At 42.7% G+C, this 27,420-nt stretch overlaps 1 protein-coding gene across 1 annotated transcript in view; it reads left to right on the top strand.

Annotated features, from left to right (window-relative positions):
- The window catches only part of COL4A5 (collagen type IV alpha 5 chain), a 185,163-nt gene that overhangs the window by 36,492 nt on the left and 121,251 nt on the right, over positions 1 to 27,420 (top strand). Inside the window, exon 2 of the mRNA XM_054995968.1 lies at positions 23,530 to 23,589. Within this exon, the coding sequence (XP_054851943.1) occupies positions 23,530 to 23,589 (60 nt within the window). The remainder of the gene's footprint in view (positions 1 to 23,529; positions 23,590 to 27,420) is intronic.

The following is a 27,420-nucleotide window of genomic DNA, read 5'->3' as shown; positions in this document are numbered from 1 at the left end:
TTCACATTATATAAAGCTTAAATGGGACTTAGTCCATACAAGTTATTTACTCCTGAATTATTATTGTTGCTGCTGTTGTTTATTTATAGTCCACCTTTCTTACTGAGATCCAAAGCAAATTACATACTGCAAGTGAATACAAATAATCAATAGCTAGGACATGCACAAAGAATGATCAACTAGTTTGCTGTTGAGTTTTGGTGGCATCATTTAAAATGGTAGCTAAATGTCTTGACTGAAAAGGACAAAAGGTACATTGGTTTGGGGGTCGCTTCCAGGTGTTCGTATTTGATGCCTTCCCGTCTTTTCAGACAAACCTCACAGTGACCCTATTGAACTGTGTGCTTTTCCAGAAGAGACCCTGTATGCAGTAATTGGGTGCCTCAGGCTTAATAGGCCCCACTGCATTGTTGCCTGCCCTGAGATGAAAGATCGCAAGACAGAATTGTGGCTACTGGAGTTGCAAAAAACCTCCTCAGCAAGTCTGAACAGAATGGGTATTGTCCAGACTTCAAAGAGATGGCGCTTCGAGATGTAAAGGAACCTCTGCTACGTAATTTAACCTTTTTAAAAATAATGCTGGTCAAAAGAATTTCTTCACAATTCATTCATGGTTGTTTTTTTTTAAAGTAAACCATGAAGTCTCACAGAAGGTTTAAAAAAGGCCAGAGAAAGGTAGGGCTGTGCTGGAACGGGGGCTCTTATTTTGTGAAACATTTTGCCCCTTTGAAAAGGGATGTCTTCAAGTTCACAAGTTTTGGAGCGGGGGGGGGGGATATTTATCTTCTTTAAAAGCCACTTTGAAGAAAGCATTCCACTTTGCAAAGTCCAGTAGTGCCTCTTAGGACGTGCTGCCTAGGGAGGGGGGAGGATCACACTTTTGCAGTTAAAGACAATTTCAGCAACGTTCTTTGATTTCTTCTCTGCCCCTGTCACCTGTGTGGTCATCTTCCATAGATGTATTTTTCATAGAATAAATTCCACGCCTGCTTAGTGCAATGTAAGCAGGAAGACCCAACTTTTTTGCTCTCAACAGTTTTGTAGTGTGAGTCACATTGTCTCCATCATGAAGTGAATGCACGTTCAAACTTGGATAAACTACAGTTTTGGGGGAAGGGGGATAGAATTTCCTGTTCTTTAGAATGTCCAGTTGCCAAGGCTAACTCACCATGGACTGCCTGAAAGCTTTTGAGGTGAATTTTTGAATGCGAAACTGGAACTCATCACAGTTCTTCTGCATATATACTTCCTAAGCCTAAAGTATAGCCATTTTTTTGTGATCATATAGGCTGCAATGTTCAGTGTCTCCTCTCTGCGGCAGAACTCCTCTAAAACACTGCCAGTTTTCTGATGTGCTTATCGTGCCTGGACAGGTGAGAAACCCCCACAACGTGCGGCAGTTAAACGTCAAAGCTTTTGACTTGGATAAGGAGCAACTGCATAGCCAGGAAACGATGCAGGTGTTCAATATCCACTCGCTGCTTTCCCCTGTGGGTCTTCTTCTTCTTTTTTTTGGTCATGCCATGTTTGGGAGAGCAGCTTAGCTATGGGCTGTGGTGAGGAGCCTGTTATAATCTTCCTCCATTTATTCAGTGGAGTGAGAATTCCATGGACCACCCTCCAGAGCACATCGTCTAGCTTTTGAGATAAAGTAAAAGTTTCACTTGGTACAAAACACAGCTGTTATGTACATTTTATGCCAATATTGAAATAACTATATTGGCTGCCAGTTTCCTTCAGGGTCCAGTTCCAGGTACTAACCTATAAAGTCTTCATGGCTTGGGACCCACATATCTAAATAAATAAATAAATAATATACTGTTTCCTATTGACCCTGTGCACCACCCTTGAGGCGATTTCATTTGGCAGTACCTCCATTTCAGCTTGTGGTGAAGTGGTTAGAGTGTCAGGCTAGGATTTGGGGGGATTCAGGTTCAGACCCTGGGCTAGTGACACACTCTCAGCCTAACCTACCTTACAGGGTTGTTGTGAGGACAAAACAGAAGAGGGGAGAATCATGTAAGTCACTCTGTGTCCCCACTGGGGAGAAATGTGGGCTATAAGTGAAGGAGATAAATAAACATCCCCTCATTCTGTGAAACAGGCCCCTGGAGAGGATGAGGAAGGTTCTGTTCCTGGCAGGAGCTAATAAATCATTCTTCTTTGAGAGAACTTTTGATTTTATGCTGTTCTTGCTTTGGTGGTGGTTATAATTTTCAGACTTTCTTTATGTTCTTCCCCTCATTTGAGGGAAGACTGGGGCCCTCAAATCGCCCCAGTGGAACATGAGTTAGCCAGCTCAACCACCCCTGTTTTCCCCTCCCTGTTTATGTCCCACATCCTTGAGAGTTGGATATGCTAGAAATCTGAAATAAAAAGCCTGTCCTTCAGTGTTCCTGTTTATGTAGAGGGTATAGTAGCCTCGTCTTCCCCTATCTGTGCATGGAGCCAACTGGATTCCAGATAACTTGACTGATCCTAGACTGAATTGAGAACCAGCAGTTGCCTTGGGCTTCACTAGGAAAGATGCTTTCCGTTTAATTTAGTGATTCATAGCTCAGACATTATGCCGATTGGGAAGTCATGTCCCCTTGTGTCATGAGTCAATTGCTTGTTTTCAGCCACCCAAGTTTTACTATTGCATCTAATGGCAAATGATGGTTTGTTGTTTGTCCTATGAATGAGGGTTGCAAATCATTTTTTGTTTCTGATTTGCAATCCTGGTTTGGAGGGCAAGCCTAAATCCATCGCTTGTCAGTGCAAATGGAATGACCAACTGGGGCTTGCTGAAAGACAGGAAGTGATGAATTAGCTCATGGTGCATCAAGGGGAGGGGAGGATCATGTGAGCCCCCAGCTCCTGCCAGATGCCAATCGATGCCTTAGCACTTTATGTCTGAAGCATGCATGGGTCTGAAACATCGCGAGATGTAGTGCAAAAAATGCAGAAGATAGCATCTTATCGCGCGAGTTTGCACCATGTCGCACAAAACTCGCGCGAGAAGACATTATCTTCCGTGTTTTTTGCGCTACATCTCGCGATGTTTCGGAAGCCAGTGAGTAGTGTGAAAAGGGCCCTAGTGAGTGGAAGGATTCTTAGGGGGTGATTTCTGGTCCTTTCTCCTAAGAATCTTCCTTGTGAGGCTTTATGCAAGCTATGTGCGAAATAACTGCTGAAGTGACAATGGTGAGAGCAGGTGTGGCGTAGTGGATAGAGCGGTGGACTAGGATCTGAGGATACCTGGGTTCGAATCCTAACCTTTAGCTTGGAAGCTCGCTGGGTGACCTTGGGCCTGTCACAAAGTCTCAGTTTGACCTACCTGACAGGGTCATTGTTGTGAGAAAGTGGAGGAGGGGAAAATGATATTCTAAGCTGCTTTGAGTTCCCAACTGGGCAGAAGAGCAGGATATAAATAAATAAATGCACGTAAATGCATATGTATGAAAGGCAGCTGTGGTGACAATACTGGTACTAGGTGGAGCCAGTTTGGTGTAGTGGTTATGAGTGGCAGGACTCTAATCTGGAGAACCAGGTTTGATTCCTCATTCCTCTGCTTGAAGCCAGCTGGGTAACCTCGGCTCAGTCATGCCTCTTTCAGAGCTCTCTCAGCCCCACCCACCTCACAGGGTGATTGTCGTGAGGATAATAATAACTCACTTTGTAAACCACTCTGAGTGGGCATTAAGTTGTCCTGAAGGGGAGATCGGAACCGCAGCAGTGAGCTTCAGCTGTGCCTGGGGTGAGCTCCCCAAGATACAGCTGACTTGCCCTGTCTGGAGGAGCCCAGATGCTACTGGACTCTAAGGGGTTTTTTGGAGGAAGCCCCTGAAGCTTGGGAATGCCTTTTGGAGCAGCTCTCCTTGGTAACAGCTGAGGGGAAACCCTCCAAAGAAAATCCTTCACACGGAGAGAGAGACAGGAGCCAAAATGGTGTTTAGCTACTAGTCTTCCTGGATTTCAACATTTCTAATTAGAAGGACTTTCTGCTTACAACTTTCTCTGCTTTGAACCATGAGTACTTGAGTGAATAGAATAATAGTATTTGGTTGCTTGTTTTGAATAATTACTGGTTTCTGCAAATTGGTTTATGTAAATAGATAAAAATTTATAAAAATAAGGGAAGATTAGTAAACCAGGCAAAAAGTCAAACCCCCTCATCTACAAGCACATCCCCAGTATATAAACCAGGGGCAATGATGATGCCACAGGATATGATGGTAGAAATGGAGAATAATTTGCAATCAATGTTACAAGCAACTACAAATACAAAATACTTTAGGTCAAGTGGTGGACCAAATTAAGAACTTCAACACAGAAGTAGTGGAGCTGAAGGGTAAAATGAATGACTTTCAATCCCAGCTTGTTGAAAATAAACAGGCAACACAAGATATGATTGAACAAATTAAAGCAGCAGACTTGAAGGCAGAGGCTGCCACACAAAGATTAGATGTGATAGACTCACAGCAAAGGGTTACCTGGAACTCTGTAAGCATGCTTGAGATGGGAAAGATCACAATATATATTAAGATTCCAGAATTTACTGGAAAAACTAGGAGAGGATCTGAAAAGGGTGATGGCAGAGCTTTTGGCTGAAGTGATGGAAGATGAAGCTGAAGGAATTACGAAAGAAATTGACCTGATATATAGAGACAATTCAGCATATGTAACGAAGAATAATTTGCCAAGGGAAGTTCATATTAAATTTACAAGAAGCTCAGTTAGGGACTATATTCTAAAAACATGTGAAACCCACTTAAGATGCAGGGAAGAGAGATTAGAATATTGAAAGATATTTCGTGGAAGATAAGACAAAGAAGGAGAGAATATGCATTTTTATCTCAATGCTTTAATCAGAATTCAATTCCCTTTAGATGGTTAACTCCAGAAGGTGTCCTTTTTACCTTTGAAGGCCAGAGATACAAGATTGATTCAGTATTCAAAGCAGAAGACTTTATGGAAAGACGTGGATCAAAACTGTATGAGCAGGCCTATAAGAAAAAGAAATCAAAAACAGGTCCCAAACTGGAAAAAGAAGCAGAACCCTCTACTCAGGACTACTCCACGGCATCAGAAGAAGAACTGGGAAGTGAACTGATGAAAGCATCAACAAGTGGACCGAAATCACAGAGAATGCTGAGAAAGAATAAAGAAGGTAGTAAGAAGGGACATCCATAATGAAGGGAAAGACTATAAAAAAAATTCAACCAATATTAATGGTTTAAATTCGGCCGAGAAGAGGAGAACTTTTAAACAATTAAAAACTTTAAATGCAGATATCATTTGTCTACAAGAAACATATATAAGAAAGAAGGATCATCATTACTTGATATGTAAGAAATTAGTTCAGATGTTTACATCAATGGACTTGGTTAAGAAAAGAGACATAGTAGCTTATATAAAAACAGAATTGGAACCTAACTTAGTTTATTCAGTGGATGATGGCAAATACTTACTGGTAGAGATTTTGACAGGAGGAAAGAAAATTTTATTAGTAATGATTTATGCACCAAATGACCAACAAGAGAAAAATTATAATTCATTAAACGGAGTTTTGGCATCCTTTGATTACGCAGATATTTGATTGGAGATTTTAATGCTGTTTTTGATCAAGATTTAGATAGAAAGTCCAGTAAAAAAGAGAAAAATTCAAGAGGCCTCCTACCGAGATCCTTTCTTAAATTAGCGGAAGAATTTAAACTGATCGATGTTTGGAGATTGAGGAATCCCACAGGAAGGGACTATACATTTTACTCTGATAGCCATAAGTCTTGGTCTAGAATTGATATGTGCTGTCTCTCTGCAACTTTAATACAGGAAGTTAAAGATATTGATTTACTGCCAAGAACATTTGCTGACCACAATCCGATATTGCTTAAAATAAATGATGATCCTATGTAATTCGGTTGGAGATTAAATGTTCAATTGTTGAAAAATAAGCAATTTGTGCAAGAGGCAAAGGAAGAAATGAAATACTATTTTCAACAAAATATAAATTCAGAAACACATATGAGAATTGTCTGGGATGCAAGTAAAGACTTTTTCGAGGATTAGCGATAAGATACACGACCAAGTGGAAAAGGGAAAGAAAACAAAAATATCAAGAGATTATAAATCAAATTAATTTATTATTAGCTGAAGAAATTGCTAAAAATGTTAAATTTGCTAAACAAAACTACTTTGAATATGCAAATAAACCTGGCCAATGGCTTGCTTATAAACTCAGAAAGGAAAGAGAAAAGAGAATGATACATGGATTATGATGCTATGAAAATAGAGAAGACACAAAAGGAAGATCTGAAGAAAATAGTGGAGCACTTTTATAAACCATTATATGGAAAGTGGAGATATCAACAGAGGACCAAAAGTACTTCTTACATAAACAAGACCTCCCTAAACTTTCAGAGGAGAATAAGAGAATCCTCAGTGACCGTATAACAGTGATGGAAGTAATGGAGGCTATACACAAGCAAAATATTGGGAAAGCTCCTGGACCAGGTGGATTACCAGCAGCGTATTATAAAGCGATGGAAGATGTTATTTTACTACCCTACAAGAACACAATTGCTACAGTGATTGAAGAAGGGACCATACCGGAATCTTGGATGGATGCCACTATTTCATTGATTCATAAAGAAGGCATGGATTTAAAAGAAATTAAGAATTATTGACCTATATCCTTATTAAATTGTGATTATAAAATATTTTCGTCAATACTAGCTATGAGGCTAAAAAATATACTGCAGGAAATAATACACCAAACCAAGCTGGATTCCTCCCTAAAAGACAAATGAGGAATAATCGGGGCTTTTTTTCAGCTGTAACTCAGTGGAACGGAGTTCCGGAACCTCTTGAAAATGGGCACATGGCTGGTGGCCCCGCCCCCTGATCTCCAGACAGAGGGGAGTTGAGATTGCCCTCTGCGAAGCAGGGTGGAGGGCAGTATAAACTCCCCTCTGTCTGGAGATCAGGGGGCGGGGCCATCAGCCACGTGACCATTTTCTCCGAGGAGGATTTAAACTTTTAAAAACTCCCCCTTGTTCCAGCTGACCCAAAGTGACATCATTGGCCTTGGGAGCATGCGTGCACTTTGCGTGCACACATGTGGTACCAGAGGCACCACCTCCCACCAAGAGTTTCCCCCTGTGCTGGCAACCCACTGAGTTCCACCACCTCTTTTCCCAGAAAAAAAGCCCTGGGAATAATATTAGAACTACTTTAAATTTACTGGAATATTATGAAGTACACCCCGAAATAGCTATGGCTATGATTTTTTTGGACACTGAAAAAGCTTTTGATAATGTCAGTTGGCAATTTTTTATAGAGCAAATAAAAGAAATGGACTTTGGAGTAAACTTTATAAGAGCAATAGAAGCTATATATAAAACAAAAGGCCAAAATAATTATTAATAATGATTTGACTGATACAATCTTGATAGAAAACCCACTCACCTTTGATTTTCATACTAACTTTGGAAGAACTGACAAAAGCTATTAGAAAGGACCCTATAATTAAGGGAGCAACAGTTAAAGGACATAGACTCTATAAAACAATTAATGCATCATATTAAAGAGTGGTGCAATGGCAGGAATGAAAGTGAACTATCAAAAGACAAAAGTTATTACAAAAAATATGACTTCTATACAAGAAGCGGAATTAATTAAATAGACAGGATTTCAATTAGAAAATAAAATATTTGGGAGTATATATATCTGCAAAATGTAGTTCTTTGATGAAAGATAACTATGTGAAACTACAACAAGAGATCAAGGAAGATTTAGAGAGATGGAGACATCTTAAAATATTATTTATGGGAAAGATAGCAGCCATTAAAATTAATATTCTGCCACACCTCGTGTTTCTATTCCAAACAATTCCCATCTATATCAATCAATCCTTTTTAAAGGATCTGAATAAGTTAATTTCAAAATTTATATGGCAAGGGAAAAAAACATAGAATTAAACTGAAAGCACTCCAAGACTTTAAAGCAGATGCAGGCTTCTCACTTCCAGATTGGTAAATGCACTACAGAGCATGCTGTTTAGTGTGGATGAGAGAGTGAATTACGTTAGACAATCCAAGATTGCTGGCAATTGAAGGTCATGATTTAAAGTTAGGTTGGCATGCTTTTGTCTGGTATTGTAAAGCCACTGCCCATAAATATTTAAAAAATCAAATGATAAGAAAATCTCTTCTTTCGATATGGGAAAAAGTTGTATCATTAATATATGCTAAAACGCCGCAATGGGTCTCACCTTTGGAAGCTTTTACACAACCGAATGTATTCTCAACAGATAAAATGTTTAGATATCAAGAATTATTGGATGATAAAAGCAAAAGAAGAATTATTAAAGCAAGATATTAATTTAGATTGGTGGTCAGTACAGATTGAGTCTAGATATCATAAAGATAAAAAATGGGGGGGGGGTTATATGGAACAAACTGAATTTGAAAAATTGTGTGCCTGTGATGAAAAACTGTTTAAAAAGATGTATGTATTTTTAATGCGAATGAAGAAGGAAAATGAAGTGGTAAAAGGTTGTAAGATTAAATGTTCACAAAATTTGGGATGTGAGATTGACTCAGAACAATGGAATAAAGTATGGAAGGTTAATATGAATATAACTATATCAGTTAATTTTAAAGAGAATTTATATAAAATGTTTTATAGATGGTATCTAACTCCAGATAGATTGGCTAAAATGTACAACAATACCCCAAGTAAATGTTGGAAATGTAGAAAATGTACAGGAATTTTTTATCATATGTGGTGGACATGTAAAGCTGTACATAGATTTTGGATAATGACACATACATTACTCCATACAATTTTACAAACACCAATACCTTTTAAGCCGGAATTGTTTCTATTGAACTGCATCCCAGAAGAATTCAAAGGAGATCAAAAACATTTTATAATACATGCAGTGACAGCAGCTAGAATTCTATTAGCATTTTATTGGAAACAACAAATAATACCAACTCAAGAAGAACTAGTGGGAAAGATCATGGAAACAGCAGAAATGAACAAATTGACAATGATATCAAAAGGGAAAATGGAGTTCGCCGGACCCTGGGTACCGCTTTGCAACTGGATTACAAATAAACATAAAGACTTGAATTTGCCAAGAATGTAAAAGGACTCAAATGTCTTACTATTAATAGTACAGGTGATTACTAAGAATGTTTAATGATATATTAAGCATTGCTGTAAGCAGGCTATGATGGATATATTTATCTTTTTTCTTTATTTTTTTCTAATTTTACTCTTTCTCTGTTCTTACTTCTTTATCTCTTTTTTCTATTTGCTGGTTATTTGAAAACTAATAAAAATACCATAAAAGTTGTCCTGAAGGGCGGTATATAAATCGAATGTTGTTGTTGGTCCAAGGATTTTTTGTGCCTCAGGTATATAAATTAAATGTTGTTGTTGTTTTTGTTAAACCTGGATGACGATCTCGACTTGATTGACCGGTGACGATCTCGACTTGATTGACCTTGCAGTCTCCAGAGCAAGACACAGAGATTACTTCCAACCAACATATTGCATTGATCTTGGAATCTTGTTGAAGTCCCAAAGACCTGGCACACCACTTCGTGGCCTTCAGCAATATTCCCTTGACTTTGGTTCCCCCACCTGAAAAACAACTGTATTATTTCAAGATCCAAAACAATGGATATGATCCACAAGAGAGTGACTTCCCTGCTCCGACTACTGTCCAGAAATGCTGCTCCCAATGGATGGGATCCATGGGAACTGCATGGTGTGTGAGAGTCTGAGGTCCTTCGAGGGAGAGAATTAGCAACCTCCCCCAGAGCACATGAAAACTTTCCAGTGACTGCAAAGCCTTTTCTTGACTCGAAATTCCACACAGGTGCTTAATAATGAGCGGGACGGTTTTAAGTGATGAAAGGAGGACCCAACTTTTTCTGTGCCTTAAGGAATTCTCTTCATCTCCTTTTAAATTCAGGGAGGAAAATCTTTACAGCTTCATATAGCAGGAGGGGCTTGGGCTTAATGTCACATTGGTCTGAGCAAAGGGGCTTTCTTTTGAAGAGAACAAGGAGAGCGAGATAATGTGTGTACACAGAGAAGAGCCCTTCAAGGTCTCTTTTTGGAGAGGAGGGGCTGGCGAACTGCTGACGGACTTGACTTTTTCCTGAGAGGAAGAACTAATGCCACAGAACCCATTTGGCTGTTGAATAGAAAGGATAAGCACTGCTGTTCAAAATCCCTTGATCGCACTGCTGAGTGAGTGTTTTGTGAGGCCATGGGATACTCACCTGGCCAAAGACTTTCTGCAAATATTTGTGGAATACCTCACTTTTACCTCAAAGATTTAATATTTGAGTACCTGTAGGGTCTTGCTGGTTTTGTTGCTCTTGGTTGGTATCCTCACCCAGCCTGGAGCATAATTTCAAATATCTTTGTAAAGTTCCTCACATTGGTTACCTTCTGCATTAGAGGTTACCAAGGAAAACACGCTTTTTTTTTTGCTGTGTAGTCTTGTTTAATCCCTTCTGGACTTGCATGAATTGTTCTTTATGTAGAAGGTAGGGCAGAACAAACATGTATTGAATTCAGTAGGCTGAGGTAAAATTGGGGGTGGGGGGCTTGGTGTTAAAAGCAAATACCTGGTATGTGAAAGGACCCATGTCCAGTCCGTGGCATTTTAGTAAAAAGAATCACACAGGGAGAAATCTTTTGCTGTCAGAGTTCAGAGTTTCTGATTTGGTTGAATCCATCTCCATCATTTCCGATGGCATCTACTGGTCTTAGCTGACATCTTTCTCTTTTGAGGTGACAAAAGACCTCATGCTGTGTTCTGTGCTTTCATTTGAGGACGAGTGTGAATGTTTCATGTGCAGAATGATACCTTTTCTCCCTTTCCCTCCCATCCCAATTGTGCAGTTGTCCCGTGGGTGTGGGGGGGGGGGAGGAGGTGGAATGTACAGGGAGAATTGAACAAAAGGAACTATGTTTAAAATCTTTCTGATGGTTGCCCAGGTTCTCCATGCAGGTTATCCTGATTTAGTTATTCTTCTTGCTTTGATGAGGGGAGAAGTGAGGCCAAGAGCTCTTGTGCTCAGCCTGTCTGATGGTAAAAGTTCAAAGGGAGGACTTATCTGAAGAAAGTCACAATTTGTGTATAATAAACTGCAAGATTCTTTTTGGAGGGTAGCCAAAATAATTGTTAAAGTTTCTTAACTTGTGTGTGTGTGTTTGGAGGTGGAAAAACAGTCTTTATTCAATAATTACTTATTTACTTAGTTTATACCATAGCACCCCAGTGGACACCCAAGGTTCTCCTCTCCTCTGTTTTATCCTCACAGCAACCCTGTGATGTGTGTTAGTTTGAGGGCCAAGCTACAAGTGACAAGTAACACTTGAACAGCAAGTGAACAGACTCACGTGTATTCCTCCCTGTTCACTTGTGCTCCACTTGCGCTCCACTTGATCACATAGTGATCAACTTTACACATGAATCTGTTCACTTGCCATTCAAGTGTCATTCGTCACTTGTAGCTTGGCCCTCAGTGTATGTGACTGCTTGAAGATAAAGCCACGGAGATGCTGTTAAAGTCCATTTTAAGCACACAAAACAAGGTAGCTGCCTATTGGCATATAGGATACTTTTGTGGGATTCTCTCAGTTGCCACCTTCTTTTCCAGAAGGAGCACCTGTGGCTGTCTGATTCTTTGCCCAGTTCTTTGCTTTCCACCTTTTTGTCTTCTGCTTCATATTTACTTGGAGGAGAATTGGGTAGGTTTTCAATAAGCCTGTAAGGCAAAAGGCTGTACCAGCAGAGAGATAATTTAATTACTAGGAGCTCTGTTATTCATAGTCTTTGGGTGATGAATCAGGTCCCACCGCCAAAGCTTCAGGGTTTTAGTTCTGACTTTAATTATAAGAAATTATGAATAATCAAGTAATAAACTGGCTGTTCTAAACTGACATCTGGAGGCAATGTTGGGCTGGGTGATAGCCAATAAACTGAAACTCAATCCAGATACAACTGATGTGCTGTTGATCAATGATGCAGCTTTGGGACCTGAGTGCTGGGTGCAAAATGATGTTCATGTGCTAGCAGGCAAAAGGGCTACAAGGAGAGAGGAGCATTAGCCAGATATGCCAGGAGCAAGTCAAGCCCCATCATTGCGCCCAGCATCTCAGGGGCTCCCACTGGACCCGCTGCTGGCTTTGTCAGTCAGGAAAGCTGTGGTTGGGCATAAGCTATGCCCATTGGGTTCTTGCATTTTGCTGGATCCAACAGTGCTGTCTCGGCCTTGGTAGCTTGGACAGAGATCCATCCCTACATGTCACACAAAATGATTTGGTGCCCTGCTGCTTGGTGTGCGTGCCACAGGTTGCCTACCGTTGATGTAGTTAATCCTCCTGAGTGAAGAGTTAGCTTATTTGGAATGGAGCTGCCCTCTCGCTGATGGAACTGATCTTCAGCTTGAAGATGCTGGTAGATCTCTGTGGATATTATCTGTAGCACATGGCAACTAACCACGGATGGTGTATCAGCTGCCTCATTTGCTTGAATAGCAAGATCTGCCCCAGTTTCTCATGTTCCTGTAACAGCCAGGTTACAGTGCTGTGACAGGCTCTGCATGAGCTCCTTTCCAGGTAGCTGGGGAAACAAACTCATTCAAGCAGCAGCCGCTAGATTGTTGGGAAGAAATTTTCTCCCCCAGAGGGTGTGACCTTAGTGCGGATAAGATTCCTGCCAAAAATTTGGCCCTCAGGCTGACGTAAAGCGGGCAGAGAAAGATGTAGTGAAGTAAGTCCTTGGATATGTGGGAACCACAGATACATAAGCATTGGACTTTTGGGATTACAGCAACCCTCCAGAAGTGCCATTGGCATTAATTAGAATCGTAAAGAAGTGAAGGTCACACTGAGTGCGAAGTTGGGGATATTAACTAGGTAGGGGGTTCTAGTATGGTCTAGTTTAATTAGTTTAAACCATGGAGCTGCTTTTGATTTTAAAATTGAGGAACGCTCATCAAAGTCAAAGTCGTATATCCAATTTCAAAGTCAAAGTCATATATCCAATTTCTAAGTTGGAAGTTGTCAGTTGATGTTCCTAAAAAAACTCCTGGAATGGAGTATCTTGCAAGTACGGTATTCAGAAACACAAGACGTTGCAGATCCTTAGATAACAACAAATTAAAAGACTGGTGACAGAATATCAGCTCTTGAATTTTTGGCTCTTTTCCAATATCTAAGAATTATTAAATGGGCCCGAGCCTTGAGGGAAGGGATGCCAGTTTCAGCTCTCATCAGGGCAGCTGCAGACCCCTTGGGAAGCGCTAGGATGCACCCTGAGAATGGATTCTGGACTACTTCAAGGCTAGCCAGGTTGACATCATTCCATCCAGCTCCGTAAAGGAGATGAGGTATAAACTTACTATTACATAGTTTTAGAACAGGATCTGTCAGGGCCTGCATGTGTATTTTTTATTGATTTAAACCCTTTATACCTGGTATCTCTAGCACAATAATCCTGAGGGACTCGGCTACTCTTTGGTTGTTTCGTGCCATGCTTCTTCACCATCTTGAAGTGGGCTGGGTGTCTGGAGGTGGCAAAGCCTTCTGTGTTGTGGAACCGTTCCCTTGAAACCGTTACCCTGCAGCTTTTTGCACTGTCATGACCAGGCAGAGGTGCTACAGCCCCCCCCCCCCAATTGTCATATGCATGCTTCTAATTTGAAGGAATCTCAACCTGCATAGCCCGGGCAAGCCCAATCTTAGCAGACCTCAGTAGCTAAGCAGAGTCAGCTTTGGTTTGTAATTGGATGGGAGACCTCCAAAGAAGACCAGGGCTGCAGAGGCAGGCAGTGGCAAACCACCTCTCTTTATTCATCTTTTGCCTTGAAAACCTCAGCAGGGGTCGCCATAAATCAGCTATGACTTGAGGGCACTTTCCAGCAATTTAAAGGAGGACGGAAGCTCTTTTGCCTTTTCTTTTGACGCTGGCTGGTTGAGTCTCTGCTCCGTGCTGAAAATTTTACTGCCTTATGGTTTGGATTTTTTTCTTCTTCTGCAGAATGTTCTGGGTATTGTTAGAAATGTATTTGCTGCTGCCAATGGCTTTAGTTTATTTTACAATTTGTATTTTTAACTTGGAGAAGCTGCCTCTGGGAGCTTTTTTGCTTGTTTTTTTAAGTAGTGAAATAAAAACATTTAAAACTATTTCCCTCATTACTTATCGCTCATTATTTATAACAGTCTAAATTAATTAAAATATACTTGGTGGGGATGAGTGCCCTTAAGTCGTAGCTGACTTGTGACCCCTGCTGGAGTTTTTCAGGCAAAAGACTAACATGGTGGTTTGCCATTGGCTGCCTCTACATAGCCTGGTCTTCGTTGGAGGTCTCCCATCCAATTACTAACCAAGGCCGACCCTGCTTAGCTTCTGAGATCTGACAGGATGAGGCAAGCCTAATTCACATTTACCTTCCCCCCCCCCTACACACACACACAGTGAACCTTACTGCATGCCCAGAAGATGGCAAAACATCAGGATCCCTAGCCAAACTGACCTGGAAAAATTTGCTACCTGATCCCAAAGTTGCATGTAAGAAGGAGCCGTGAGAACTAAGTACTGATCTAACCCTTCCTGCCCTCCCTCTCATGATCATCCTAGGTTCACAGAATAAGCAGGTCAGAGTAATATATTTAGTGTACCAAAAATACAGACAAATCGTTGAACTGATTGACCCTGTGCTTCAGCCCGAAGGCTGGCTTTTAATGTGTCTCTGCCCTGTGTTTCTGCCCATACTCTTCCCCATAGTAACCTCTATATAAAGATTTTAGGAGAAATCAATCATTTGCACCCTTGGAATTGGATGCCATCAATATGCGGATGACACCCAGCCCTGGTGATTCAGTAGAGGCCCTAAGCCTGACAGCAGCAGCCAAATGGTTGAAAGTGAACAAATTGAAACTGAACCCAGAGAAGACAGAAGTGATGCTGATTGGGAAGGCAGAAATATTGAAGGCTATTGTGCTCCCCACTTTCAATGGGGTTCAGTTGACCATTGCAGGCTCAGTTAAGAGCATAGGGGTTATGCTGGATCCAGCATTGCTGCTAGAGAAGCAAGTTAATGCAGCAGAAAGAAAGGCTTTCTCCCAACTCAGACTAGCTTAGAAGATGCCCCCCTACCTTGATACGGCTGATCTGTCCACCTGGATTCACACCATGGTAACACAGGACTCTAATCTGGAGAACTGGGTTTGATTTCTTACTCCTCTACTTGAAGCCAGCTGGGTGACCTTGGGTTAACCACAGCTCTTCCATAGCTCTCTCGGCCCCACCCACCTCACCGGGTGATTGTTGTGGGGATAATAATAACATACTTTGTAAACTGCTCTGAGTGGGCATTAAGTTGTCCTGAAGGGCGGTATATAAATCGAATATTATCCAGTCTAGAGTACTGTAATGCACTCCACATAGGCCTCCCTTTAAAGCCAATTCAGAGACTCCAGCTGGTGCAGAATACAGCACCATGACTCCCATTCTGTACTCAGTCCACCCATCAGTCACCAGTTTTGGCCCATCAGTCAAGGTTTTGGCCGTTACATACAAAGCCCTTCATGGCCTTGGCCCATCAAATCTGCAGGACTGCCTCTGTCTGTATGCTATGCCACAGCAGCTTCGCTCATCTGAACAGGGTCTTCTGCAAGTGCCCCCCCCCCAGCAAATGGACAAAATCAACAGCTGCGCAAATATGTGTATTCTCTGTGGTGGTGCCTACCTTATGGAATGTCCTGCCTGAAGAGGGTCAGGAAAGTTCCCACTCTCCTTGCTTTCTGCAAATTATACAAAACTCAGTTATTTAGGAGGTCTTTGTACAGCGGTAATAAGACTGTGCTGTGAGGAAATGGTTCAGAGAGATTCAATGGAATGGGATAGGGACTGTAGAATGTACTACTGCATACTGTCTGTTGCTGCATGCTTGCTCTTACTAGGTAGTTCCCATTGTGTTATATGTCAACTTGATAATGTTTTGTTTTCAGCATTGTTTTCAGGTCAGTGTCAGATTTCTGCTTATTTTCAAGTTTCAGCAGTCATCCTAGTATATTCTTTACTGAATGTTTATTGAATGTCCCAGCCTTTGATTGTATTGATAAGGTTTCCATGTGGGATGAAAAAAAAATGCCTTAAACCCTAAGTATCTGACGAAGGGAGCTTTTGAATCTCAAAGGCTTATACCCTGAAAATCTTGTTGGTCTTTAAGTTTCCACTGAACTCCAATCTTAAATACTTCACATCACTTGTTGCTCTGCTTGTATTGATTACCTGTGCTGTTGTATTGATTTATTGTTGGTGGTAGCACTGGCATTCTTCTGCAGTTCTGTGGTTGGGCGCTAAGGAGCCTGCAGCTGGAAAGCAGATACACAGATACTGTCACAAGCAGTTGGTCTGCAGTAACAGCCAACCTGATGGGTGATTTTCTGGGCTCATGACAGCCCTGCTTGCATGAAATCTGTTCTTAACGTCTGGTTTTTAATAGGCCTTTATTGTGGTATGGTAGAGGAAGGCTTAATGAAGATATGTTGTTTGAGTATTTAGGTTCATAGCTTCCGTGGCTCTTTTACTCCTCCCTCCAAAAAGCATTTGATGTTCATACAGGTTTGCAGTGAATAAATAAATACTGTCACTCAGTGAAAATTTCTCACTTGTTTTATTAAAATTTTATTTTTTTGTTTATATTCCATTTTTCTCCCCAGCGGGGACCCAAAGTGGTTTACATCATTCTCCTTTCCTCTTTTTTATCCCCACAACAACCCCATGAGGTGGGTCTGACTGAGAGTGTGTGACTGGCCCAAGGTCACCCAGCGAGCTTCCATGGCAGAATGGGGATTTGAACTTGAGTCTCTTGGATTTCAGTCCAAAAGTCAAACCACTCGATATCTCCGTGAAAATAGAGGATATCGTTGAAGCCTCTTGAGGAAAGTGTTCTGTCCAGTGGCCTTTTTCCAGCTCAAGTGCAGCAGCTGATTGGATTGGGAGGGGGATCCATAAACAGTGCAGGTGTTGATTAACTGTGAGTTGCTAAAGGAAAAGAGCTGGTCAAGGAAAATGGATATGATCCCATATTTGTTTGTGCTGCATGTTTTTGTGTGTGGAACTACTGAGTACCAGAAACTTGAAGGTGTGTGTGCTCTTTTGTGTCCTGAGCAGGGAAGTGTTGAATAGTGTGAATTCAGCGTGACTGCACCAGCTTAAGGAGGATCCACAAAGAGTCCACACCTTGCTTGTTTAGTAAAGGTGTATAATACAATTTATTTATAGGTGGATTAAGAGCAATATATACAAGTTTACAGTCCAGAGAGACAAAGTGCTTCGCCTACACCTGGACTTGCAAGAAGCCCCAACCATACTGTACATGGTAGCTATATATACATGTAGACACCCAATCAGATACATGCATGAGTTTAGCTGAGTCATTCACTTCATGGTCTCCTGACTCTTAAGTTAACCATCTGACTCTATGTCACCTGATGTGTCTACCTGTCATACTGATCGTTCTGATCTAAAGCCTCTGCACACTGGCTTTTGACACTTAGATATCAACAGGAAGATGGTGGAAATCAGTGTAAATATAATGGATGAGTACTGGTACCTTTTTTTAAAAGCGCTGATTAAAACCATGCATTATATATAAAACTTCTGCCAGATCTGAGAAGGAGCTGTAGCACCATGATGTTTCTTGGCCCCTCTAACTTATCTTAGGTATCAGAGTTTAGAAAGACCAAGAGGTTGGGCAACTATCCGTTGGAACAGGGATAGATGGACAGCGGCCAGATACATGGCAAATGCACAGTGTCACATGCTTGATTTGGCATCAGTCTTGAGGACATACCAAGGAGGAGTTCTTCATGGCAATCAAGGGAGGAAAGATTATTTTTTATTTGATGTATTTATATTATTTATAGTCTGCACTGAGAATCAAGGGGGTTTACAGAATGTAAAGACAATAAATAGGAACAATATAAAACACATAACAAGGAACTCCAAAAATCTGGACTTAAAAATTAGAGAACAGTGCAGTAAGAACAAGGCAAGGTATAGCAGTGCCATAACCCACAGCACTTTGCAACCCTTTGCAAAAACGTCCTCCTGAACAATACCTGTTTTATGAATTCTGCAGCACTAAAGGTGTCTTGATTAAGTCGCGTGGAAATCGGGATACATGTGACCCAAAATGGTTTCAGCGGGACTAATCCAAGGCTGGTGTGAGTGTGTCAGTTAAAGAGGAAGTACCGAGTGGAAGGGAGGGGGGTTAAACTCCCAAGTGACTGTGAGCACACGGAACGTCGCTGTGATGGCTGGAGCTGCAGCCCTCTTTTGTGTGCAGGGAAATGCCTCTGCCAGCGTTGTTCTCTCCCAAGTTTGTGCAGGTGACCGGAGCCTCTTCTCTGGTCTCGGTCTGGGGCATGTTGCTTTGCTTAGGCAGGGAGCCAGCCATTCCCAGTGCCAGGTAGGCAAGAGGTCACACCTCTGCGCACTGTTTGGATAAAAAGTAGTAGTAAATTCAAGCATGGGCAGACAAGGGAAGTCTCAAAGCTGACCTGCCTGCTTGCTTGAGAGAAAGCTCCTTGGGTACAGAATGTTCCCTTTTCAGACTTAACTGCTTTTTTTCCTCCTTAAGGTCTTCTCAGCGTTTGCAGACTTGAAACTGTGCTCTGTTGGTTGCAAGCCAACTAAAAGGATTGATGCTAGCTGCAACAGCTAACTCTTAAGGACAGCTTGAGCTTTGTCTAGCAGCACGGGGGAACTGCTGGCTTTGAAAATTATAGATGGGATAATAGCTGCAGCTTCTCTAGCTTGTAGCCATTAGGGCAACCGGAGATAATTTTTGTACATAGCCTTTCCTAACCAGAATTCCACTCACCATTGCAGTGGCTGTCAGGGAAAAGAGGGCAGTAGGGTGGCCGCTCTGGGTTGGGAAATTCTTGGGAGATTTGGGGTGGGGGGTGAAGCCTGGAGAGGCCAGGGTTTGGGAAGGGCAAGGTGCTCTGCAGGGTATAGAGTCTACCCTCCAAAGCAGGTGTTTTCTCTAGGAGAACTGATCTCCGCTATCTGGAGATCAGTTGTAATTCTGGGAGATCTCCAGCCACCACCTGGAGGCTGGCAACCCTCCTCCATCATGCCTGGACCAAGCTCTAGTCAAGAGATCTCCACTTCCCCCTCTTATCAAAGTCCTCTTGCAAGGGAGGGCCAGAAGCAGCTGGGATCTTCTCCATTGTATCCAAACCCAGTGCCAGTCTCGCTCACTTCCCACTCTCACTGTTTTAAAATTATAAACCACTTTTTAAAGAATCCTCACTTTGAAAGTATTTTGTAATAAAATTAGTAAATAGCCTAATTAAGTCTGCAGAACATTCCCTTAATTCCTTATTGCGCTATTTATATGCCGCCTTTCCACCCATATAGGGTTCCCAAGGCAAGATAATTTTCCCTTCCTCTTATAGTTCTTGTTTTTGCTTAACATCCTTTGTGTTTGGAGAATATTAATGAATCCAAAAGTTTACTTTCTCCCTCGTGACTTCCTAGTTGGTTCTAATATATTATAATGCTTTGTTTTGGTGTGTTTTCCCCTAACTGGTGAACGTATCTACCTGCCGTTTGCGTCCTTTTTAAAAGATCTGGTAACAGTTTAGTAAGATGGCTTATGATACAGACTTTGAAGGACATTTGATATGGTTTTAACAGTAGATTCTTAGATACTTGCACAAAAAGTCTTGACCTCTCCTTTGAGTTCTGAAATCTGTTGGTAAACTTATGTGTACTCTGCTGAGTTGCTTGCTTGATTTGGAGAAAGGGAGAAACTCTGGGGGGCATTCTTCAACAATGGCTTGTTTCACTCTTGCTGTGCTAGTCCATGTTAGTCTTAATTTAGTCCTCTTTATATGGAGGTCTCTGTTCCTATAGCTTCTTATTACCCCAGTGAGTATGCAAAAGTCACAATTTCTGATGGCAAGCTACACAAACTCACGGTCTGAAATTCACATTGTTAAAAAATGAATGCTATAACTGGGCCAATCTAGGCCCAAAATGCACTAGATTAACAGCAATATGCTTAAGTGCTTTTCAGTAATTCTGAAATAACTCAAATAGTAGCTCCATTTTCTGATGATGAAACTGAGGCAGAGAGGGCACTGCTCAACTCTGTAATTTAAATGGCTGTTGATCCAGGGCTAGTGAAGTCCATGTCCAAAATCCAGGGTTGCTTGTCCTCTCATGGCCAGATTGGGGGGCAGTGGGTACTTAACCTGCATTGCCAAAAATTGTCGTAAGTTTCTGCAATGACATACAAGCGATGGGTTGCACGGGGGGATGATTCTCCAAAAACTGGCCCCAAACGTAGTATTTGGGGCCAACTTTTAGAGAATTGCCCCTGTGGCGGAACGGGTGCTGGCTCTCAGTCCGGGCAACTGAGCCGCTGTCAATGGCCTGCTAGCCCCGCTATCCGCCTCCCACCATCCCTGGTGGGCGTGGCTCACCCTCTTCGTCGCTGCCACCACTCACTGATTTGTATACTGCCTGACTGAGGGGCAGTGAAACCCCTCTGGCTGAATTTCCCTACTGGGAAGTGAATTCCCCAATCTTTGGGTGGGCCCTGGAGAATTGGCAACCCACCACGGTCTGGCCTGATTAGTTCTCCTGGGCTCCCTCCCTTCCTGTAGCGTGCCAAGTGGGGGAGCTTACGGAGTCAGAGCACCACAAGGTCCTTCATATTCCAAAAAAGTATAATTTAATAACAATATACAGAGCACTATATACAAAGCAGGTAAAGGCATAGGGGTAGACCCCCCTGTCCAGAACTCATAGGGCAGAAAATCAAACTGAAGAGAACCACCGTCTGCTTTCCCTACCACACTGTTCCCTACTCTACCTTAAGGGGGGGGGGTCTGAGGGAAGGTTCACCTTTTATTTCCTTTCTACTGCCTCCCAGGCCCTCCACATTTAGGGCCTAGGCACCCGGGTTTCACCCCGCAGCAGGAGCCTCTCCTTCAACCAAGAAGGAGCCTAACTGACTTTTTCCCCTCAGGATCGGCTGAGTCTCTCCATTCCGGCTCCACCCCTTATTTTTCCCGCCCTTTTTTGGCCCGGGGCAGCTGGGAGTTGTAGTCTAGGAAGAAGGGCGTCCCACACCAAGACTCCTGCAGGCCTCTCCCTGGCCCCACAGCCCATCAACCCTCAGGGGGAACATTTCCTCCCCTTTCTTTAAAGACAGATTAACAGCAACTGGCGCTCATTTCACCCCTGGTAACCATTTCGTTACAGCCCCCATTGTGACCTGTCACTTCTGCATTGCACTGGAAATTATGTCATTTTCTGGCATGAAGGGAGGGTTTGTGCAGGGCTTTTTTCTGGGAAAAGAGGTGGTGGAACTCAGGACCACACAATGACGTCACTATGGGTCAGCTGGAACAAGGGTGGAGTTTTTTAAAGTTTAAATCGCCCTCAGTGAAATTGGTCACATGGCCAGCGGCCCCGCACCCTGATCTCCAGACAGAGGGGAGTTTAGATTGCCCTCCGCGCTGCATGGCACGGGCAATCTAAACCCCCCTCTGTCTGGAGATCAGGGGGTGGGGCCACCAGCCATGTGACCATTTTCAAGAGGTGCCGGAACTCCGTCCCACTGCGTTCCAGCTGAAAAAAAGCCCTGGGTGGGTGTACATTTTGCACATGTGCCTCAAGCCTTTCCATGTCCCTTTCCCCTCCTCCAGCCATGGGGGAGGGCAGAAGCTGGCAGAGGCTGGGGGCAAGGGATCTGGCAAGCCTCTCAAAATATTATGCTGTGAATCACACCGACTTGGTTGTTCAGTGCAAGAGGACTGTGTTTTGAGCTTTGGATTGTGCTTTTCGTTATAGTTCCGGTAATTTTTAATTAAGGCAGTCAACAAGACAATTTTTTAAAAAACCACAAGAAAAAAATTAACAGATGAGGAGAGACTGGGAGGAAGGAAATTAATTTGATTATCTGTACTGATGTACAGATCTGTGTGATGTAGGTGAGCAAAGAGATCATGCGCGTGTGCATGTGTTCACTCATGCACAACTTTTGTTACCAAGCGTTCATCAGTTTCACGACTGAAACATTCTAAGAAGGCCTTCCAGAGTTTTATATTCCAAATTTCTTGGTATATATATGCGTCCTTCCTTTGTGCCAAATCTAAAAGATACATCACCCAGTCTCTCAATGTTTAGGAGAAGGGGTGCTTCCCAAGGCTTTAAGGTCCTTGGGACTGGCTGCCTGTTTAATCCTGATTGCTTGCAGCTTTTGAAAGACCCAAATAAATGAATGGAGGATAACTTGGGTCATCCCTGTGATTGTAAGGCGAGTGTATCCGGAGGAGGAATAAAATAATCCTGCCCTGGGAAGCAGCTGGATAGATCGGCATCGGTTGCATCTCACAATTGTGAGCAGAGATCGCCATCTATCGTTTGATGCTGTTATTGCAGTTGTTTCTGAATACAGATGTTACTGGATCCAGCTTGCCGGCAAAAAAATAACCACTCATGACAGCTGTCTGCTACTAGAGAATAGGACCTCTGTAGTATCACTTTTTCATCTCTTTCGATTATGAGGTTGAAATATCTCTTGCAGTTCTGTAGAAGAGTTGCAATAAATAAAGCAGGGCTGCCATAATTTATTTAATTAACCAGCAAAAACCCTTTTGCTGTGTTGTTGAAGAAGCCACTCCAAAGATTGTTTGTTCCATGCATCTTCTTAGATGGCACTCCATGTGTAAGACAGGCCTGCGTTTAAAATAATTTTTTGCAAGCACTTTTTGATACAAATTTTTATTTTAAAAATGATCAAGGAAGAAAAGGCCTCAGCAACTACGTTCTCAAATAATGTTTTTGGTGGTAGAGAGTGCCCTAGAGTCATAGCTGACTTATGGTCACTTCTTGTGGGGTTTTCATGGCAGGAGACTAACAGAGGTGGTTTTGCCATTGCCTGACTCTGCAATTAGTGCAAAAATTCTCAAGACAAGGAAGAATAATTAAAGCCAGGGCTTTTTCTTCTGGGAAAAGAGGTGGTGGAACTCAGTGGGTTGCCCTCAGAGAAAATGGTCACATGGCTGGTGGCCCCGCCCCCTGATCTCCAGACAGAGGGGAGTTGAGATTGCCCTCCGTGCTGCTCCAGTGGCACGGAGGGCAATCTCAACTCCCCTCTGTCTGGAGATCAGGGGGCGGGGCCACCAGCCATGTGACCATTTTCAAGAGGTTCCAGAACTCTGCTCCACCGCGTTCCCCCTGAAAAAAAGCCCTGAATAAAGCCAAATGCAATGCAATGTTAATAAAACTAATGCTACCAAATTGAGAGAGAGAGAGAGAATATGGTTGGCCTATGGCAATGTTGCCTGCATGTGAGTTTGAAATTGTCCCCCTGCCAGGGATTCACATTGGTGATTACGCTCCCCCTCCCACTGGTGTGCTCTTGAAAATCATGTTCATAGAGAACCATCTAATGTATTTTCTTTAATTCCCTCTTCTAGGCTTGCCATGGATGCTCTTCAGGATCCAAATGTGACTGCAGTGGTGTGAAAGGAGAAAAGGTGAGCTTTGGGGTGTTGTTGTGCTTCTTAATTATTTAAACACAGGCGGTACGTGGGGATGCTTCATAATTTCTTGTTTCTCTCAAGATGCCATTTTTAAAAAATCATCATGACACCGGTTACCTCCCACGTGTCCAGAGGGTGGTAGTGGGAGACCCTTCCTGGGGATTTAGAGCATGGCCTGCTTGAGTTTAAGCTGGTTTCTCGAGCTGTGCAGCCTCCACTTGCAATCACTGATGAAACTGTTTACAGACGTTAGGTGGTTCCATTTTTCTTTTTCTGTTGATTAATTTCAAAGATAAGGTTCTGTGATTAACACTTCTATAGATTATCCCATGGGCACACAGACATAAACTAAAGCTTGCAGAAATAAGAATAAGCAGGGCTTTTTTTCAGCGGGAACACAGTGGAACGGAGTTCCAGCAGCTCTTAAAAATGGTCACATGGCTGGTGGCCCCGCCCCCTGATCTCCAAACAGAGGGGAGTTTAGATTGCCCTCTGCGCCGAGCGGTGCAGAGGGCAATCTAAACTCCCCTCTGTCTGGAGAACAGGGGGCGGGGCCACCGGCCATGTGACCATGTTTGCAGAGGGCAATTTAAACTTTAAAAAACTCCCCCCTTGTTCCAGCTGACCTGAAGTGACATCATTGTGCGGTCTTGAGTTCCACCACTGAGTTCCACCACCTCTTTTCCCAGAAAAAAAGCCCTGAGAATAAGTGTTGCTCCTATCCTCAGAATAGGTAAGCTTGTGCATTTTGGCAGAATACTAAACTCTCTTCCATAGTTACACCTTTTTATTTATTTCATTAATATCTCACCTTTCCCTCCAATGGGGACCCAAAGCAGCTTACACTGTTTTTCTCTCCTCCATTTTATCCGCACAACAATGCTGTGAGGTAGGTCTTTGCTCACATTGCTGAGGTGGATGACTCCCTGGCATAAGACTTTTTCAGAAATGATGCCTGAGTTGCTGTGTCCTGGTAGTTTATCTGGCTTTGTAGGCACCTGCTTAACATACATTTTTATTTTCCTGAGCCCTGATACAGTTCTTAGTGTAGGGTCACAGAAGACTCTTTCTTACAAAGAAATTAACTCTGTTGACTCTTTCTTCAGTGGTATATACCTAATATATTATATAAATCTGTGTATTTTATATATAATTTTAATATGTCTGGACATGCATATTAAAACTAACTTTATCTTAATTCACTGATAAAAGACTCGCCTTGGCCGTTTTCACAGAGCTGACTGGCCACGCAACATTGCGCCAAGCTTCCGGAACAACAGCGTCTTCCTGGTGCAATTTCGCGTGAGAACTTCTCGCATGAAATCGCACTAGGAAGATGCTGTCATTCCGGGAGCTCGGCGTGATGTCGCGTGGCCAGTCAGCACTGTGAAAACGGCCCTTATCTACAAACAGATGTTAAACAAAACCACTAAGCACCAAAAGTTTGCACCAACAGGACAAACTTAGCCTGGTTTCTACAAGGTAACCAGTAGTGCACCAGGAAAATATATCTAGCAAAGGAGTGCCAACTCGGTACCTTTTCAATGATTATGCTTCTTTCCCAGTTGCTACCCACCTTATCTGTTTGGAGGTAGGGGCATCCAATGACTGGCAGGGTCCTATGGGAGATGATAGCAGGGCTCCTGGGTTGACAAACTCCTGTAAGATTTGGTACATGTAGTTGATTCAGAAAAATATATAGCCACTAAGACAGCATTGCTTGGTGTTTCAGCAAGAAAATCAGAAAAGCTGACAACTTTGTGAAGTGCTTCCTCCTTCTCTTGTTATGGCTTGTCCTTATTTGGACCTTGTTTTTGTGTGTTAAATGGAATTGTCTGCATGGCATTTTAAAGCTGGCAGGAAAATGTAGCTGACCCAAGATTAAATAACAGCAAGCCCTGCCTTGTTACTACCTGTACGCTTTAGAGAAAGATGTACACAATTCTGAGGTTAACGGAGCTGTACGGTGCTCACGTTTAAAAGTATTTGTGCACATGGGAACGCAGCCAAGATGATGTCCATCAGCCCATTTTCATCTGAACATGGGTAGAAAATGAAGAGACCTACCTGTACTCGAGCTAAATGTATGTGAAACAACTGCAATTCCACGATGCTTCTCTTGCCATTTCTGTGGAAAGCTTTAACACAACTTAAAACTTGCGGTAGATCCAGAAGGTGAAATGTTTGTTTTCCCTCCAGTCAAACAAGAGCTGGCTTTCTCAACTCCTGTTTGTTTCAGTTCCCTTGTGGCCAATACTGTGTAACTTAAACCTGTATAACTTAAACCTGCTCATAAATGGAGGATACTTTTTTTTCAGCTGCAGTGGCAAAGAACCTGTTTCTGGACAGCACCATTGGAGACTGCAGGTGGGGTGCTTGTATACTCAAATGCCCCAAAGTTCTTTCCATATTTTAAAAAAGGATGTCAGGGAGAAAGATTTTATCTGGACTTCTGCCTATCTTGCTAGTTTTTTGTGTGTTTATGAGTGGATGGGCGGTGAGCATTCAGTCACACAAATTCTCAGCTGTAGTGGTACAGTCCAGGCACAGGTTTACCATCTTACCTGCTGTGTTTTGTGAGGTTTGCAGTGTATCACCTTCTGCCTCCATATTACTGTGATCTCTTGCATCTCTTTTCTATTCCTTGACTCAATCATCAACTAAAAGGGAGACTGCAATAAAGAAATCAGAAGATTGACTTGGAAGAGCAGCTGTGAGGGAACTAGATAGAACCCTTAAAGATAAAGATGTCTCTCTGGGGACAAAGATCAAGATAATCCAAACAATGGTATTCCCCATTATTATGTATCGATGTGAAAGTTGGACGGTGAAGGAAGCTGACAGGAAGAAAACTGAATGATTTGAAATGTGGTGCTGGAGGAGAGTTCTGCGGATACCATAGACAGCCAAAAAGACAAATAAGTGGGGTACTAGATCAAATCAAGCCTGAATTCTCCCTAGGAGCTAAATTGACAACACTGAGGCTATCGTACTTTGGTCACATCATGTGAAGACAAGATTCTCTGGAAAGGTCAATAATGCTAGGAAAAGTGGAAGGCAGTAGGAAAAGAGGAAGACCTAAAACGAGATGGCTTGACTTAATAAAGGAAGCCACATCCTCCAGTTTGCAGGATCTGAGCAAGTCTGTTAATGAAAGGACATTTTGGAGGTCTTTCCTTCATGGGGTCGCCATAGGTCAGAGGCGACTTGATGGCACATAACACACACATACATCTGCGGAGTGCTTTTTTAAAACAGCTTTTGTGTTTCTCTCTTTCAGTCACATTTTTATCCTGCCTCCCCCTGAGGAGCGCAGGGCAGTATTCATGGCGTTCCTCCCCCATTTGGCCCTCCCAGCAACCCTGTGAAGTTAGTTGGGCTGAGAGAAAGCAACTGGCTTAAGGTCACCCATGACTGATTGGGGATTTGATCCTGATCCTAGTCCTATTCCAGCACTCTGACCCAGTGATATTTACTCAGTGGCTCATGGGTGGCTTTTGTGATGCCACCTGTGGCTCTTCTGGGTACTGTTCCCCAATGTGGCACCTGTCCCACATTCCAAGGAAGTGAGCAAGGCCATGGCCCTGTGGGGCTTGTGGTTGGCAGGTGGATGCCACCTTGAAACAGCTACCACCGCAGGAATTGGAGGATGTGTAAGGTGTAAGCTGCAGGTGTTGTGCCAGGGATGGATTCAAGGAGCCCGTCCTTTCCAACAACCTCCCATGCTTCTCTACAGCATCTGCACTTTCATTTCATCCCAGTTCCCAGGGGGCTGGTGGGACAAGAGCAACCTGGCCATAGAGAAGAGAGACTGAAAGTCCACAT

This window comes from Eublepharis macularius, chromosome 13 (genome assembly GCF_028583425.1).
Source record: "Eublepharis macularius isolate TG4126 chromosome 13, MPM_Emac_v1.0, whole genome shotgun sequence".
Lineage (NCBI taxonomy): Eukaryota > Metazoa > Chordata > Lepidosauria > Squamata > Eublepharidae > Eublepharis > Eublepharis macularius.
This window is presented reverse-complemented; position numbering and strand designations above follow the sequence as displayed.